Raw genomic sequence first — 18,270 nt, forward strand, 5'->3', positions numbered from 1 at the left:
AACAAACCTCTCTCTGATTTCAATCTTGCTGCATCCCTTTTTGTCCATTGGGTAGGAGACTTTCAGTCATCTTGTCTGCCTTAAAGTTCACAATAGAAAATGAAAGGCAGAAACAACACAACCTATCTGAATTTTTTAAACATATTTTTAGTTAGTATGTGGAGAAGGAAAATCAAATATCAGGCTTTTTAGAGAAAAAGTTGTTATAGGAATAAAAAGCAAATGTGCTTTTATTGCATACTATGAAAATGCAGCAAGTGGTTTATTTTGATGGTATGAGAGCATTCTGCCAATGAGTCATGCTGCATGAAGTGAAAATGAGTTAAACAGACAGACTTGTTTTGTTTGGATTGAAATAATGACAATAAATTACAGTTGAATAAAAATGTAATAGTCTTAGACAAGTGACACTTTTCATAGTTTTGTTCTGATCAGCTAACCTGCCTTAGATGGTAACACTTTTATTTTTATTGAGAAAACATGTTGAAACAGTTAGTATTTTAAAATATCAGTTTGTATATACTTAATGTATTATATAGGTAATGTATACTGTATTCATTTCTGTTATTATGTATTTCTATTATTGTGAATATTATACAAACTTTGTTTTTTTTTTTTGTTGTTTTTTTTTTAAAGATTTTATTGATTTAATTAATGTTCTGTTTGCATGTGTGCCTGCATGCCAGAAGAGGGCAACAGATCTCAGTATAGATGGTTGTGAGCCACCATGTGGTTGCTGGGAATTGAACTCAGGACCACTGAAGGAACAGAGTGTTCTTATCTGCCGAGCTATCTCTCCCTCTCCAATCTTTGGTTTTTATTATAGAGAAGAAAGAGTACTCTTTTGGAATTAAGTGATCAGGGACCCCTGTAATTCCACATAACAACAGAAAATTACCTTTTTTTGTTTACCTGCATGATATATATTTCACATTGGTGAGAGCAAAATTTCTGATTTCACAGATCTAAATTGGACTAAAGAATAAACTTGTTAAATTCCTGAGTGATGCTTTCCCTCTATGCACACAGAACAATAACTGTATGTCATGATTGTGTTTTGCTCGTCTTCACTATTTCACTTCTCTTTGATTGCTTCTCTTCTTTGCATTTTTAGGTAGGAAAAGTGATTTAATGCTTTTTAATTGAAAGGGATTATTCCTTCAATTAATATATTCTGAGCACTATTTTCCCTCCCTCTACTTTTCCCACTTCTGGCATACCTCCCTTCTTCCCTAGATCCACTCCCTCCATTCTGCATCCTTTTCAAAAAAGAACAGGCTTCCAAGATAGGACTGCCAAACAAGACCAAACAAGATACAAAAAAGACAAGGCAAACAGACCTCACACTGAGGATGGAAATGGAACCTAATAGGGGAAAAAAGAATCTCAAGAGCAGGTGAGAGAGTCAAAGCTACACCTGTTCCTAATGTTAGGAGTCCCACAAAAGTACAGAGCTAAAGGCCATGACATCTCAGCAGAGGACCTGGTGCCGAAACATGCATACAAAGGCTTGCCACCACTCAAGCAAGTTTGGTGCCACCACGCCCCTTTTACATCTTGCAAGCAGTACAGATTTTAGGTGGAAGGGGTTTTTATCCTGGGTTCATGTCTAGGTTTCTCTTTCTGTAGCCTATACAATACTGTCTCACCCCAAAGAGAATAAAACATAAGGAAGAAGTCTTTCAGCCTGCATTTGGTCCACCTCTCAACCTTCAAAGCACTGTGTGTAAGCTCTCCTCTACAGTTGGCCCTGTTATTTTTCAGAGCAAGGCTGTGCCTAACATGAGCCTGGGCTTTTAGGCATCTCCATACGACCTTATGTTGTTGGGACAACAACCCAACTCTATGCAACACATGGAGATATCCTCATCAGTTCCAAAGTCACTGTGGTCTTGGTAAATAATGTTCTTGAGATCCTGTCTTTCCTTGTGCAGTGTTGTTTTATTAGACTCCTCATGGTTTTATACCATTGTATGAGCATTTCTGATCAACTCATAGATGTTTCCCGTTTCCTTCCATTTTTCCCCAAGAAGTATTGTGCAATATGCTATACTTCTTAAGAAGCTTACTTAGGATAAAACATAGATTATGCAAAACTTTCCCATCCTAGCTTTTACATTTTCTGCCTTCTACTTTTCTGAATATTTGAAATCTCTGAGACCTCTCACTTATACCATGTCACTGAGTAATGACCTGCTGTATTAGGAGAGTGGAGTACATAAATCATTCTAGGAATATGTTTGTTGTGTAAATCTCCCAAGTGGCTCAGTGGCGACACTTGAACTCTGTAATCTATATTGAAATTGTTTCATATATAACCTGGAGCATAGTAGAGACTTAAGGAGGACTGCATGTATGGAGTACAAAATCAGTTTTAGGCTATCTTCTCTTATATCATTAACTAGAACTAGATATATGGTACTATTAAAGAAAACTTTTTAAATTAACCATTTAATTGTGTGTGGCATACGTTCTTCCTGGTGGTGGATATTCTAGAATAGCTGCATCTTCATTCTTTTAGAAAAATATTTGAGACAAGTGTTGTTGGCTCAATTCACATTGATCACAATTTATTGTTCTCCAGATGCATGGCTTTGCTTTCCTCTTGGTTAAAATTCCTAAACTCTCAAGCTGAGGACTATATACAGCAGAGTTTTAAAAATTACTCATTTGAGACATATAGTGATTTGTCTATTGTGTGTGCAGTAGGAAGACAGCTTGAAAAAGGATGAAGGTCAGGTTTCTGGAAGTTTTAAACTTTGTTTCCTTATTCAGTTGTTTTGTGATAAATGTTACAAGTTTACAAGTAGGGTACAAAATGGTGTCAAGGAAGAAATGTGGATCAGACCTCAGCAGTATTTGATTATCATCCTTTTACCTTTCCACTAACAGGAGCCACAGTGATGTGACTTAAGGAACTCAATGTCAGGATTAAAAGGAGTTTCTGAGTTGCAGAGATGTCTCAAGTATACATGGTGTTAGATGTCTCAAGTGTACATGCTGTTACGCAGTTACATCGTGCAGATTTCATGTCTTGTGCTGGAATACATGTGGCAAGAACGAGACATAAAATTACTATTTAACATTGTTTTGTTTATGGGAATCAGTAGGACTGGGTTTACCTTCAATCATTAGGGGGCCATGAACTACAGCCCCATAGCCCACCTTTTGGTGACCTCCATTTACAGAGAGAGGTCTAGAGCATGGGGACTTTCTTTTAAAAAAGAATTAGTTGTATCTAGAAGGTAATTTGAACAGTGTAGGGGTCACTTTGAGTTATTTTGTGGGAATGGTGATGTTTGTGTTTATTTAATTTCTGTGTGTTTACAATCATAGGTAACATTGGTCTACTTCACATTTTTTCTTGGTTGAGTTTCCTTAGGTATCTTGATGAGATCTTGACTATATTTTTGGGCTTATGTTTTTGTCATTTTTGCTTAATTCTTTCACAAAATTGTGCACAATTTTCATCAGAAGTCATATTTTGTCTCTGTGTTTAATACATCTTCATAATCCTGCTGAGAATTCTGAATTTTTTTCACATGTTAAATTCAGTTGGCAGCATGCCATTATAGAATGGTATCCGAAGACCATGCATGGACTGGACCTAGGCACCCTACACATATTTAGCTGATGGGCAGCTTTGTCTTCATGTCTGTCACCTAGCATTTGAAATGGGCACTATGTGTGACATGGACACAGGTGCCTGTTTATGAATCACTTTGCCCTCGCTGGGCTGTGTTGGCTGGCCTCAGTGGAAGAAGATGCAGTTATTTTGCATGCAACTTGACGTGATGTGTAGAGTTGGTATGGAGAGGCTTCCCTTGCCTGAGAAGAAGGGGAGGAGGAGTAGGCCAAGTGGGTGGGAGGATGATACCTGGAAAACAGGACTATGAGCTGTAATAAGGATATAAAGTGAAAAAATATATAAAGTAATGAGAAAATGGCTGGTTTCTGTGAAAGTGAGAGACTGTGTTGACTGATGATTTTTATAGAAGGATCTTCAATTGACGGTGGCAGTATCCCTAAGCCAGCAGCCTTGAGCTGGAAAAGAATGCTAGCTGAGCATGAGACAATGTAGAAACAAGAGAGCAAGGCAGGAAACAATACTTGCCATGGTTTTTGCCTAAGTTTTCTTGAAACGTGAGTTTCTATCCTAGGCTTCCATTATGATGGACTGTGGTCTGAGAGGAGCAAAGAAGTAAACCCATTCATCACCTGAGATGTTTGTGGTTAGGGGATTCAATCACAGCAGCACAGTAGTAAGTTAGGAAAAAAAAAGTTATGTCAAAAGTTACTTTGCTCCTGGAAAGACCTGAGAATGTTCTTTTTAGAGGAATGTGGAAAATTTCAGGACTTGAGATGGCAAAAGTCCAAACCTTAATTGGCACTTCCTGTAGGACCTGGAAGTTTAGAATGTTGAGTGTACATACATAGGAAGTGGAGGTGATAGGATTTCAGTGGAAATAGGCTCCATGAATAATTAAGCTAGAGGTCATTTGTGTGGTAATTTGGCCCCAGATATTTCTTATCCTGCTCACGATCTAAAAAATTAAGTAAGGTAGAATTAAAAATTCAGAACTGATTTCTTAGAAGGTGATGTTTGTTTTCAAACCTGGCTTGGATGTTAGTAATTAGTCAAGGCTACATTTGAATTCTTGATTCTCATGTGTCAGCTTACTGAGTACAAGTGCAAAGATGGCAGATGTACCCCCAATGTGTTCTGTTTCGTCAGCATATTTTACCAATGTTAATAATAAAATGCTTAAAAGAATTTATGTATGTATGTGTTGTTTGAAGTTACATGTGTCTTTATGTCCTCATTTGTTACTATATGGCACATCAGGCTGAAGGTCTGCCTTGTCAGAGAATTTTCTAGAGGTTCTAGATAATGCAACAACAATGAGATTTATTTTAAAAAAACATGTTGTATGTGTGTAATATGACTATGTTTTCTTAGGCCATGACATATATTATATGAAGACTTGATGACACTTTTGGGGGTTCATTTTGAACATTCTAATTTGATGGTCAAGGTCATGTTGCCAGTTTTCACTCTGCATTTTTCAGAGAATGTATAAATATTATTTTTTCTCATTTATTTATTACTTTCATTTTGTATCCCAGCTATAGCCCCCTCCCTTATCCCCTTTCAAGTCCACTGTCCCTCTCTGAGTGTATTAAATTTTTTTAAGAAATTACTTTGTTTTTTAACTTCATATCCATAGGGTAATCCCTCCTTCCTCTCCTCTCAGCCCACCCACATCCTTCTTTCTCCCCACCCAGAAAAAGGGATCCCTACTCTCCCTGTATCACCCCATTGCAGCATATCAAGTCACATCAGGACTGAGCATATCCTCATTCACTAAGGCCAGGCAAGACACCCCTGACAGGGGGAGAGGATCTAAAAGCAGGCAATAGAGTTCATATTAGAAACAGTCCCCTTCAGTTACCATTCAAACCACATGGACCAAGCCCCGAATAGTACAGATAAGTTCAAGAGGACTAGGTTTAAAACATGCATACTCCTTAGTTGCCTTAGTTGATGTCACATTTTCTGTAAGCCCCCCGGCCCCGGATCTGGATTATTTGTCTCTGTTGGTCTTCTTGTGGCTTTCTATCCCCTCCAGGTTCTCCCATCTTTCTCCTAGTACTTCCATAAGATGACAGGGATCTACCCCATGCTAAGTGCAAGTTCCATCATCTGTCTCCATTGGCTGCTAGGTCGAGCCTCTGAGATAACAGGCATGTTTAGGCTCTTTTCTGCAAGCACAGCAAAGCTCTCTAGTGTAAAGTGGGTCTCAGGTTGGCCCAATTATTGGTTGGACTTTCCCTCAATCATTGTTCCCTCATTATCCCTAAACTTCTTGTAGGCAGGGTAATTTTTGGATCATGATTTTTGTGATTCAGTTGTTGTTCCCTCTCTCCACTAGTCCTGTCAGCTAGGAAGTGGTCACTTCAGTTTCCATGTCTCTTTCCTTCGCCCCTCCATTAGGAGTCACAGTGAGAGTCACACCCATATCCTCTCAGGAACCTTCCCTGTCGAATGACTCCAGCTTGTCAAAAAGATGCCCCTCTCAGTTTCCCTTGTTCTCAGCCCTCTCACCTCCTATTACCATTTTCCCCACGTCTGATGCCCACATTTGTTTCCCTCCCCATTCAACTTCTTCCCAGTTCCCTCTCTTTATCTACTTCTGCTGTCTGTTCTGTGTTCTATTCTGAGTGACATTCTGGCAACCTCCAATGGACCCTTCTTGTTTCTTAGCTTCTTTGGGTGTATGGATTGTAGTATGGTTATCCTGTATGGTAGGTCTAATATCAGTTTATAAACTATGTGTTTCTATGTCTGGGTTAACTCCAGATGATCTTTTCTAGTTCAATCCATTTGCCTGTAATTTCCATGATTTCTTATTTTTAATACCTGGATAGTATTCCATTGTGTAAATGTACTAGAAGTTCTTTATCCATTCCTTAGTTTCTGGCTGTTATGTATCAAACTGGTCTGAGCATAGTAGAACAAATGTCCTTGTTCTATAATGGGCCATCTTTTGGATATATTCCTTGGACTGGTATAGCTGGGTTTTGAGATAGAACTCTTCCCAGTTTTCTGAGAATACACCAGATTGATTTCAGAGAAGTTGTACATGTTTACACTCCCATCAGCAGTGGAGGAAAGTTCCCTTTTCTCCACATCCTCACCAGAATGTGTTGTTACTTGGGTTTTTTATCTTAGTCATTTGAGTGGTGTAAGATGGAATCTTAGAGTCATTTTGATTTGCATTTGTGTGATGTCCAAGGACTTCAATCATTTTAAAGTGCTTCTGTGCCTTTTGAGATTCCTTTCTTGTGGCTTCTCAGTTTAGCTCTGAACCCCATTTTAAAATTGGATTATTTGATTTGTTAGTGTTTAATATCCTAAGTTCTTTGTATATTTTTGATATTACCTTTTGGTCTGATGTAGGGTTGGTATAGATATTTTCCCAAACTGTTGACTGCTGATTGTTTGAGTGATAGTGTCCTTTGACTTACAGAAGCTTTTCAGTTTCTTGAGATCCCATTTATCAATTGTTGATCTTAGAGCCTGTGCTGTTGTTGTTCTATTATCTCCTGTGTTAATGAGTTCCAAATTTTTCTCTACCTTGTCTTCTAAATGATTTAGAGTTTCTGGTTTTATGTCAAGGTCTTTGATCCCCATGGACTTGAGTTTTTGTAGAGTGATACAAATGGTCTATTTTCATTTTTCTACATGCAGACATATAAGTGTACCACCACCATTTGTTGAAGATGTTGTCTTTTTTTTCCCCATTGTATGATTTTGTCTTTGTTGGAAGTAAAGTTCCAGTAGGAGTGTGGGTTTATTCTGTGTCCTTATTCCAATTTTACAGGATTGGTCTGCTATCAAGGGTATTTTATTTTTCCATATGAAGTTAATGTTTGCTCCTTCAAGGTCTGTAAAGAATTATGTTGGAATCTTTTTGGGAAATGTATTGAACCTGTAGACTGCATTATTTAAAAGAATGCTCTTTTACTATGTTAATCCTATATATCCATGATTTTGGGAGATCTTACCATCTTCTGATATGTTCAGTTTCTTTCTTTAAATACTTGAAATTCTAGTTATAGACGTCTTTCACTTGCTTGGTTAGAATTACAATAAAATATTTTATACTGTTTGTGGCTGCTGTTCAGGGTGTTGTTTCCCAAATTTCATTCTCAGCCCATTTTTTTTTCATTTATATACAGAAGGGCTAGTGAAATTTTAGTTTATTTTGTTCTCAGCCATTTTGTGGAAAGTGTATATGAACTGTAAGAATTCTCTGGTAGAATTTCTTGGGTCACCTATGTATGCTAGTAAATCATTTTGAATAGTGATACTTCTTCCTTTCTGCTTTGTATCTCCTTGATAGCCTTCCGTTGTCTTATTGCTCTAGCTAGGAATTAAGGAATATATTAAAGAGATATGGAGAGGGTATGCATCCTTGTCCTGTACCTCATATGAGTGGAATTTCTTAAAGTTTCTCTTCAAATAATTTGATGTTGAATATCAGCTTACATTTTACTGCCTTTATTATGTTAAGTATGTGCCTGATATCTTGTATGCCTGATTTCTCCAAGTCTTTTAACAGGAAGAGATGTTGGATTTTTGGAAAGGCTTTTTCTCATCTAATGAGATGATCATATGGTTTTTGATACTTTCAGTTTGTTTACATGGCGGATTACATTGATGGAACCATGAATGTTGAACCATTTCTATATCCCTGAGATGAAGCCTATTGGTTCATCATGTATATCTTTGATGTGTTCTTGGATTTGGTTTTTGAGTATTTTATTGAGTATATTTGTGTTACAGACAGCTATGAGCTCTTGTGTGGGTGCTGGGAATTTACTCTGGGTCCTCTGGAAGAACAGTGTTCTTAATCACTGAGCCATACCTCCATCCCCCATGTTGCTTATTATTATCAACATTTACATTGCTAAAATTTTCATCTGTCCTTTGTAAATGTTCAAAGATATATTTCATTTTAGCAAGATCATACTAATGTTACAGTTTAAAATGAGGCACTTCAGGTTTCTAGACATATATACTGAACTGGAGAGAATTATACTTTGTAGAAACTTGAGAAAGATCTTTCAGATCTTTTTTTTGTTTGATCCATTTTTGCAGAATATTCAGGTTCTTATTATGTACCTCTGAGTGTCCTGGAACTTATCGCATAGAGCAGGCTAGCATCCAGCTTTATGAGATACCCCTGACTCTGTCTCCTAAGTGATTTTGCGATTAAAGACATCAGAAAATACACCCAGCTTGTCCATTGTTATTAGAGTCAGGAATCACTTATACTATTTCTCTTATGTGGGCCTACTACTGTTGACCTTTATACTCTCTCTTTCTTAATTGGCATTTCTCTTGAAAGTATATATCCTTATTAAAAGATGCAGAAATTAGAGAGGTGAACCTCACTATACAGTTTCCTACTGAAAGGAGTTAGGTATTACATTGGAAATTGTGTGTCAGAAAATAAGCAGAAGAAACAACAGAATTCTGTGAAAATGTTGTAAATGAAGTATATGTTTCCAGTATTCTAAGTATCATGCTTTCTGTTGTACACATGTATGAACATTTCAGAGTACATTGACCTACAATGATGTGCATGTGAACTTCACTCGAGAAGAGTGGGCTTTGCTGGATCCTTCCCAGAGGAGTCTCTACAAAGATGTGATGCTGGAGACCTATGGGAACCTCACTGCTATAGGTAGAACAATGAATTTTCTTTACTTTTTAATATATGGGGAAACTCTTTATTCATTATTGGTATGCTTCTGTAATTTCTTCTGGGGATGAAGAAGGAGGTCAATGGTTCTTTGAACCAATATCATGACCTAAATTTAGCCTTATTTCCAATAATAAATCATACATTTTCTTTTACTGTATTTTAGGTTATAATTGGGAAGGTCATAATGTTGAGGAGCATTGTCAAAGTTCTAGAAGACATGGAAGGTAATTTTCATCTGTAAGCAGATGTCAATATGGTTCTGTGAAAATTTAATATGTCCTGGAAGACATATGAAAGACATATTTGAAAAAGAACGAACAGTGTCAATGAACTGCTTTAAGTGTATTTATTGAGGATTACTAACTTGTTACTAAACCATGTACCTCCATGTTAGGTATTTGATGTGTGTTTCCAAGGCACTCCTCTAACAAAGAATACAAGGAAATCATACCTTACACAAGATCAGTGTTTAAATCATAGCCTTGTTAGCACTGTAAGGTAGAATCTGCAATTTTTTTTAATCTCCTATAACTTAGATATTGCCAAAGGTATTCACATTAAATAGGTGATGCAAGTATGTCCAAAACATTATACTAATAAACTAGTCCTTAGTAAAGCTGGGATTACTCATGTTGTGAGAAGTGTAGTTTTTTAGAGTCAAGAATGTTGTTGTGGAAAAACCATAATCCCTATAGCACATGTCTATGATGAACAAAAATCAAATGTGTTAATGCAACATAAAACCATGTCGTTTATTAATTTTCTTTTAATAGGTGTATCGTATATCACAATGAATACAAGTCATATTAGTATAGGTTTATTGAAAGAAACAATGTACCACCCAGAACAAATAAAATATATAGTATTCCCCATTTTGAGTAGTTTAACAGGTGATACCTATTATGCTTTACATGAGGTATTCAGAGATGCAAGCAGTACAAATAATGACACAATGGCTTTTTTAATATTTTTCAGCTTAGGCAATTTAGGTAGATTCTGAACCCTTTTTTTCCCTAATTCAAATGAACCTAGCACAGTGTCCCAATACATGTCCAGCTGTACCTCTTTGTTCAGGTTCATGTCCATCTGTTACCCTCAGTGTCCTGCTGGTGAATTGCTTGTCATTTGATTTCTTCTTCCCAGCAATCCTCTCTCACTCAGAAAGCTCTGGCCTCCATTTTGTCCCCTGCTATCAGTTTTCAGCTCTATATTATTTACAATAGATAAGTAAGGCTGGACAAATGTCTACAAAATATAGGGCAGGTGATGGGCCATAAAAAGAGCAATTCTGCAATCTGGTCAGCACTTAGCTCTCTGCTGGCTCAGCAATCAGCATTCACACACACTGACACACTTTCACACAATATACACCAACATCAATTAAGTGGTTATTCAACTTCATTAGGAATTCTCACAAAATCACACTTCAGAAAATGTAGTTTTAGGAATATTAAAATTCTTCTTTTTGTCACAGTTATCTTTGCCAATTTTCCATGGTCCTCAGTATAGGGAAATTTATTAATCCAGCCAGTGTGTTAAAACTCTGAGGTCTTACAGTTTTCTACAAATCTGTGGTAAAATATCTTACAGAAAAAAGTATGATATAGAGAAGAACACCATGAACGTAAAAATAATGATGAAAACTCAAGATGTAATTCCTATTTACCTTTAAACCAAATTGTAAAATTATGTGACTTGGACAATTAGATTCATCAGTGTAATGAATGTGGTAAATCTTTCATATGTGCCAATTATCTTTGCAGGTATGAAAACAGTCATAGTGGACACAAACCCCCTGAAGATACTCAATATGACAAAGTCTTTACACATCCCAGGAGTGCCCACACATATGAAAGTATGCATACTGGTGAGGATCGCTATGAATCAAAACAATATGGTAACTCTTTCGGAAATAACAGTCATCTCCTAAGACATAAAAGGACACATATAGGAGAGAATCCTCATGAATGTAACCAATGTGGCAAAGCCTTTGCAAGTAATAGTCATCTCCTAAGACACAGAAGAACTCACAATGGAGAAAAACCTTATGAATGTAACCAGTGTGGTAAAGCCTTTGCACAGAACTATAATCTCCTATCACATAAAAGAACTCACACTGGAGAAAAACCCTATGAATGTAACCAGTGTGGTAACGCCTTTGCAAGTAATAGTCATCTCCTAAGACATAGAAGAACTCACAATGGAGAAAAACCATATGAATGTAACCAGTGTGGTAAAGCCTTTGCACAGAGCAATAATCTCCTATTACATAACAGAACTCACACAGGAGAAAAACCCTATGAATGTAACCAGTGTGGTAAAGCCTTTGCACATAATAGTGATCTCCTTGTACATAAAAGAACTCACACTGGAGAGAAACCTTATGAATGTAACCAATGTGGGAAAGCCTTTGCATGCAATAGTAATCTTCAAATACACAAAAGAACTCACACTGGAGAGAAATCTTATGAATGCAATGAATGTGGTAAAGCCTTTTCAGCTAACAGTAATCTCCTGCTACATAAAAGGACTCACACGGGAGAGAAACCTCATGAATGTGACCAATGTGGTAAAGCCTTTGCACAGAGGAGTACTCTCCTATTACATAACAGAACTCACACTGGAGAAAAACCATATGAATGTAACCAGTGTGATAAATCCTTTGCATACAAGAATGTTTTCCTAATACATAAAAGAACTCACACTGGAGAGAAACCTTATGAATGTAACCAATGTGGTAAAGCCTTTGCACAGAACAGTCATCTCCTAAGACATAAAAGGACTCACACTAGAGAGAAACCTTATGAATGTAACCAATGTGGTAAAGCCTTTGCAGATAACAGTGTTCTCCTAATACATAAAAGAACTCACACTGGAGAGAAACCTTATGAATGTAACCAGTGTGGTAAAGCCTTTGCACGGAGGAGTGCTCTCCTATTACATAACAGAACTCACACTGGAGAAAAGCCTTATGAATGTAACCAATGTGGTAAAGCCTTTTCAGCTAACAGTAATCTCCTAATACATAAAAGAACTCACACTGGAGACAAACCTTATGAATGTAACCAATGTGGTAAAGGCTTTGCAGGTAACAGTCATCTCCTTGTACATAAAAGAACTCACACTGGAGAAAAACCCTATGAATGTAACCAGTGTGATAAAGCCTTTGAATACAACGTTCTCCTAAGACATAAAAGAACTCACACTGGAGAGAAACCTTATGAATGTAAATAATGTGGTAAAGCCTTTGCATGTAACTGATCTCCTAAGACCTAAAGGAACCCACACTGGAAAGAAACCTTATGAATATAACCAATGTGGTAAAGCCTTTGCACTGAACAGTCATCTGGTAGTCCATAAAAGAACACATACTGGAGAGAAATCTTTTGAATGTACCCAACATGATAATGTGTGTGCATTTCAGAGTAATTTCTGAAAACATAACTTATTCTGGAGAAAAAAAAACACTTTATTAATGTAATCAGTGTGGCATTACCTTTGTACAACACAGTCATCTCCTAATTATAAAAAATGCATGTTGCAGGAAATCTCTATGAATATAACCAATATCATAACGGCTTTTCATGTAAGAGTCATCTTGAACAAGAACACCTCATGCAGTGAAACCATATTAATGTAACCAGTGTGTCAAAGCCTTTGAGTGCCATAATAATATTCATTGAAGAGTACACACTGGAGAGAAACCAATGTAATAAAGCCTTTCGATGTAATAATAATCTCCTATGAGATCAAGAACACATACTGGGAAGAAGCCTTACGAATGTAACCAATGTGGTAATACTTGCTCTTCACAATCATCTTCAAATTCATGAAAGAATTCATATTGGACAGAAAGACTATGAGTGCATTTAACATAGTGAAGCTATTCCACATTTGTATACTCTTCATCATCATGAAAGAATTCCTACTCGAGAGAAACATTATAAATGTGTTAAAATATGAGGGGTTTGTACATATGTATGTTCTTCATTATCATAAAAGTTTATACTGTAGAGAAATTCTCAAAATATAAGAAATATGGTAAGGCCTTTGTATTCTTTGGTCTGCTGAATCCAAAATAACTCAAACACGAGATCAATGCAAATAACAATAATTTATTGTCACCAGTAACCTAACACTCTTGGGAACTGATCTCTGATACATACCCACCCAGTGAACAAGAAAGTTATAGAGGCTCTGAGCTTGAAAAATCATAATATATGTGTTGTTTTACAACTAATTCTTTAATCAATCATGATTTAGGGATATGGGATTTGTTTATGTCATTGAAGGTTTCACCTGATGTAAAATGTCACTCTAAAATTTACTGGAGGCTGGTATCTAAAAAGCAATACATAGGAATTAATTTTTTTTTACCATGTTCCAACATGCAAATTAATCTTGCATGTTTTGCATGTCAAAGTCAACTTCAAGTCTATAAAGGGATAGTAGAGAGAAATATTACACATGTAATCAATGTGATAAAGCCTTTTCTTAATGCAGTTATCTCCACATACATACTGCAGTAAGACCCTCTGGATAAGCAATGTGGTAATCCTTTTCATGGAGTTGTCTTTGAAATCAGAAGAAAAAGTCATGTTCCAGAGAAACCGTATGAATGTAGTCAGTTTGGTAAACTTTTGCACTTCATGGTACCGTTATAGAAGAGTAAAAGCTTTCATGTGTGAGCAACTTCTTAAAGCCTTTGCATATCACAGTAGTCTTTGAGAACCTTAAAGAACTCACTCTCAAGAAAATCTGTTAGGATAAAAGATTTGTTAAGGTCTTTGATCAACTAACTTGCATTCAATTACAGGAAATTATTTGGGAGGAAAATTGTAACAAGTGTCAACAATGTATTCATGCATTATGACATTCCATCCTTCTTTTCTTTCCAATTAAAAGTCGATATGGAAAAAAGGCCTAGGAATTTAAACCATAAGGTAACCTTCTTAGATTTCTCAATTCTCTTCAATTACATGAAATAAATCATCGAGTTATAAAATTTACATGTGTCTATTAGTGCTATTTCTGTAACAAAACACAATGTCTGTCACCTTTCAAATGTGTTGGTTTTGCCTTACGGTTCCAGTGGTATATGGGATCTCTATGAAATGGGAATCACAAGTGTCATACATGGTGGCTAAAGCAGGAAGCTCAGAGCTCACGTCCTCAACCTGCAGCATGAAGCAGAGAGTGGGAATTACAGATGCTGTGCAGTTGAAACTATCAATCCCATGCCAAGTAACATACTTCTCCAAGAGTGCTGCTTTTCCTAAACATTCATAAATGATTCCACCAACTGAGGATTCATTTCTCTGACTTCAAAACTACATGTTTGATTTCTATTACATGAAGGAATTTATGAAGAAAAACTGTAGATAAACTTGTAGATGCCTCAACAGCTGAGTTACAGGAATGAATGCTTACACAAAAACTCACGAGTAAACATATTAGTTTAAGAATTTGCTTTACTTTCTGTTATGTGATCTCAGTATGTCTTTTCGAGTTTATGTTCCTGTCCATTCTGGTTTCCATGAAGAACAGACCTTTTGATCTTCTTGTACCAGGAATTATAGAACATTGTAAAAACCTGACCTAGGTTCTGGGAATGAACTTCACGGCCAAGCCATGTCTCTAGTACTGTAAGTATCTTAAATCTTTATATATCTTGAGATTGAGAAGTAGAAAAGAACTCATAGAAGAGAGCAACCCTATTTGTATATAAGATTTGATGACTTTGGATTTAGTAAATGTATTCAATTTTGAGAAAATAAACTTTTAAATTTGTTTTTACTATAGCCTTGGAGGAAGTAAATGATTTACCATGTTCACTTAAATGTAATGGAGGAGATCACCAACTGTGGTTACAGTCAGTAATTTGAGACATTGGAGTAGGTATTGAAGTTTTTTGTATATGTAGCAAATCCATTCACAGAAGTTTATTAGGTTGTTCTGGTATTCTTTCTGTGGCGGCTGTTCATGTTCTAATGCATTTCCACTTCGTGATAGGTATTTTTCTGTTGGAATGTATAGAATGGGATCTCCATCATCATCTATGTGGTCCATTGCTTATTTCTGTCAGGTAGTGTGTGATCATAGTTTTCAAGGAAGGGTCTCTGAGAAAGTGTGGTACTTTTTTTAATGTTTTCACAAATTCCTTTGCTTTCAGCCTTGCTTAAATGTCAGTAATTAGTTAATGTTAAAATGTTCAATAGTATGTGTTTATGTATGTACATATTGTTTGATGTCCCATGTTTCTTTATGTTCCCGTATTTACTATATGTCACATCTTGAAGAACTGCCTTCTAAGAGAATTATCTAGAGATATTAGATAATGTAACAGGAACGAGATTTATTTCAAAAAAGCATGTTATGTGTCTGTAGTGTAAGTAAGGGATCTTAGGTCATGGCAGATATATGAAGGGTGTGTGACACTTTCTGGGGATTATTTTTGTCATTGTTATATGATCTTCAAGGTTATGTTGCCAGTTTTACATACCACAAATTTTCCCCCTGAGCTCATTGATATTCAAACTTAGTTGAAACTGTATATCCGTACAATATTATCTTCTATTCAGATTATAAACAAATTGTCATCTGAGGATGGAAGAAAATGATGTGATTTGAATAACAAATGCTCTTAACAAATGAAAATGATTTACTGATTTCCTGTTTTGAAATGTGTTACTTCATTCTTAGGAGTATATACTTGTTCTTAACACTTTCTCAGAACTACAAGTGAATGTCTGAGAATTGTCTCAGTGGGTAAAGTTGGTTGTTGCTAACCTTGATGATTTGAGCTCAACCTCTGGGTAGCATATATCACTCCTACAAAATTTTTTTAATATTTGTATAATTGGGCTGCTGTATATGCAAACTCACACACTAGCACATACGTAATTTTTTTCAACCTAAATGAGGGCCATTGTGGTCACTGGCTAAGACTCTGGATTCCATTTTGAGAACTCACATACGGGATGTAGATAATAAATAAGTTGTCCTCTCACTGGTACATATATACTGTAGCATAGTTGTATACACACAAACATTTTTAAATGGATAATATTAAAGCAAAGAACCCACTTATTGATGACAGAAATGATTTTCAGGTGTAAATAATTGTAGCATTTGAAGATTTTGTACTATTCATTAAAAGAAAAATGGTTCCTTTGTACATCTTATTTTATCATTTTGTTCCTTGATTCAAGGATAGGTCATTTTAAAAACATATCTCCACTTGGCTCAGAAGTGCATCCCTGTCATTCTTGATCTGGGAGTCCATGGTAGGCTAATCTCTCTGAGATTATGGTCAGCTTGGTCCACAGAGTGAGTTCTTTTGTTTGCTTGTTTGATTGTTTTTCAGACAGAATTTCCTTGTGTAGCCTTGGCTGTTCTGTTCTCAATTTGTAGACTGGGTTGGCAGCAAATTTGGGCCTCATTCTTCCTGAGTGCTGTTATTGTAGGTGTGTGCTGCCATGCCCAAATCCATAGATCAAATTCTAAAACATCCATTGCTATGTGGAAGTATCATGTATCAAAATGATTTCAAAAATATACAGTATATTGCAATTTATATGTTTGTTTCCCCTCAAGGATACTGTCCACAGTGCTGACAGATGTATTTTTGAATTGAAGTTTTCTGAATTGGTGCTCTCTGTCCTTTGTATAAGTGGAAAATATAGCATTAAAACATCAACCTGATAGATCAGAAATCATGATTACTAGAAGGCACTGCCTCCTGAGCAATCTACTTTAGTGGTGTCATTTACTTAATTTTCAGGTAAGAACTTGTGGTCCAAAATAAGAGTTCCAAAGGCATTTATGTCTATCATTTTTTGAAATTACATATATTTCCTAGTGACTTTGAGCAAAGAGTGTCCTTAAAGCTCTGATTTTACATTGTGATTATATTCAGAATAGGATTTAATTTAGCATAGATATTATTTAGCATGGCTCAGAGTAGGTGAACTCACATTTGGCCATATCCATATTCCCTAAGTGAAATCCCAGTGCTTGCTTTGTTGAAAAAAAACCATTGCTTTGGAAAGGCCTCACATGCTCTTATTGCCTGCCCCAGCAAAAACCTCTTTATCAGTTCTGCATTGCCTAGTGTGATGGCTAGTCTAGGCAGTCATTTTGACTATATCTGGACCTAAGGCAAACACAAAGAGTTGAGTATTGTGGGGAATTTTTCATACAGCTTTTGAAGTGGAAAAACCCTTCTTTAATCTGAGTGTTTTAAGGTGATAAGATTGACCTTTAATCTCATCCACAGCTGTGTCTAGTCTGGTTATATCCTATCGATGTAAAGGACATTGAGAGTATTAGCTTTTTCTCTTTTTCTGCTTGCCCTGCCTCTGGCTACCAAGTTCATTTTTTTTTAACCTCAATAGAGCCTACTCCTTGGAATTCTTTTATATACTGAAGACCATCTGAGACATTCAGCTACCTGCACTGAACAACTATTAGCTTCTTCAACTTTCCATTGGTAGTCAGCCATTGTTTGGACTATTTGGACTACAGCCTGTGAGACATGCGAATGAATAAACTTTCTATACACATAGAGATTTATTCTATGAGTTCTGTTCATCATGGAACCTTGCATGATATATGTCTGTGTTTCTCTTTCCCTTTCTCACTGAGAAAAATGTGCAGGCTAAGAATAGTGCACTTCAGCATTTATCATCACTTTCTTGCTGTTCTGTTTGGTTTGTGTCATGCCTACCAGTTAGAAAGTACCTGCAGTTTACTGAACCCAACATGAAGACAAAAACCCAAAACCCATGTTTCCTAAACCCTCTCTCTGTAATTGTGGGACAGATTGATAACTCCACTGCAAGTTGATTGTACTAGTTGTCCACCTTGATTCCAGTGAGAAGAAGGTGAAGTGTTTCATGGGTGCTATGACTTGCTGAGGTTAGCATCACTACACACAAGGGCGAGGAGCAGGCAGCTGAACAGAGTAAGCTCAAGTGGTTAGTCCTCCCTAGGC

The 18,270-nt window shown here is 36.4% G+C and overlaps 1 protein-coding gene across 1 annotated transcript in view; it reads left to right on the forward strand.

The window, feature by feature from the left end:
* The window catches only part of LOC129681233 (zinc finger protein 431-like), a 37,226-nt gene extending 20,506 nt beyond the window's left edge, over window positions 1-16,720 (forward strand). The window contains exons 3-5 of the mRNA XM_055613138.1: window positions 9,128-9,254; window positions 9,439-9,499; window positions 11,039-16,720. Coding sequence (XP_055469113.1) covers window positions 9,128-9,254; window positions 9,439-9,499; window positions 11,039-12,509 — 1,659 coding nt within the window. The 3' untranslated portion in view covers window positions 12,510-16,720. The remainder of the gene's footprint in view (window positions 1-9,127; window positions 9,255-9,438; window positions 9,500-11,038) is intronic.
* Window positions 16,721-18,270: the final 1,550 nt, after the last annotated feature.

The sequence above is a fragment of the Psammomys obesus genome, unplaced genomic scaffold, assembly GCF_907164565.1.
Source record: "Psammomys obesus unplaced genomic scaffold, mPsaObe1.curated_primary_1811, whole genome shotgun sequence".
NCBI lineage: Eukaryota > Metazoa > Chordata > Mammalia > Rodentia > Muridae > Psammomys > Psammomys obesus.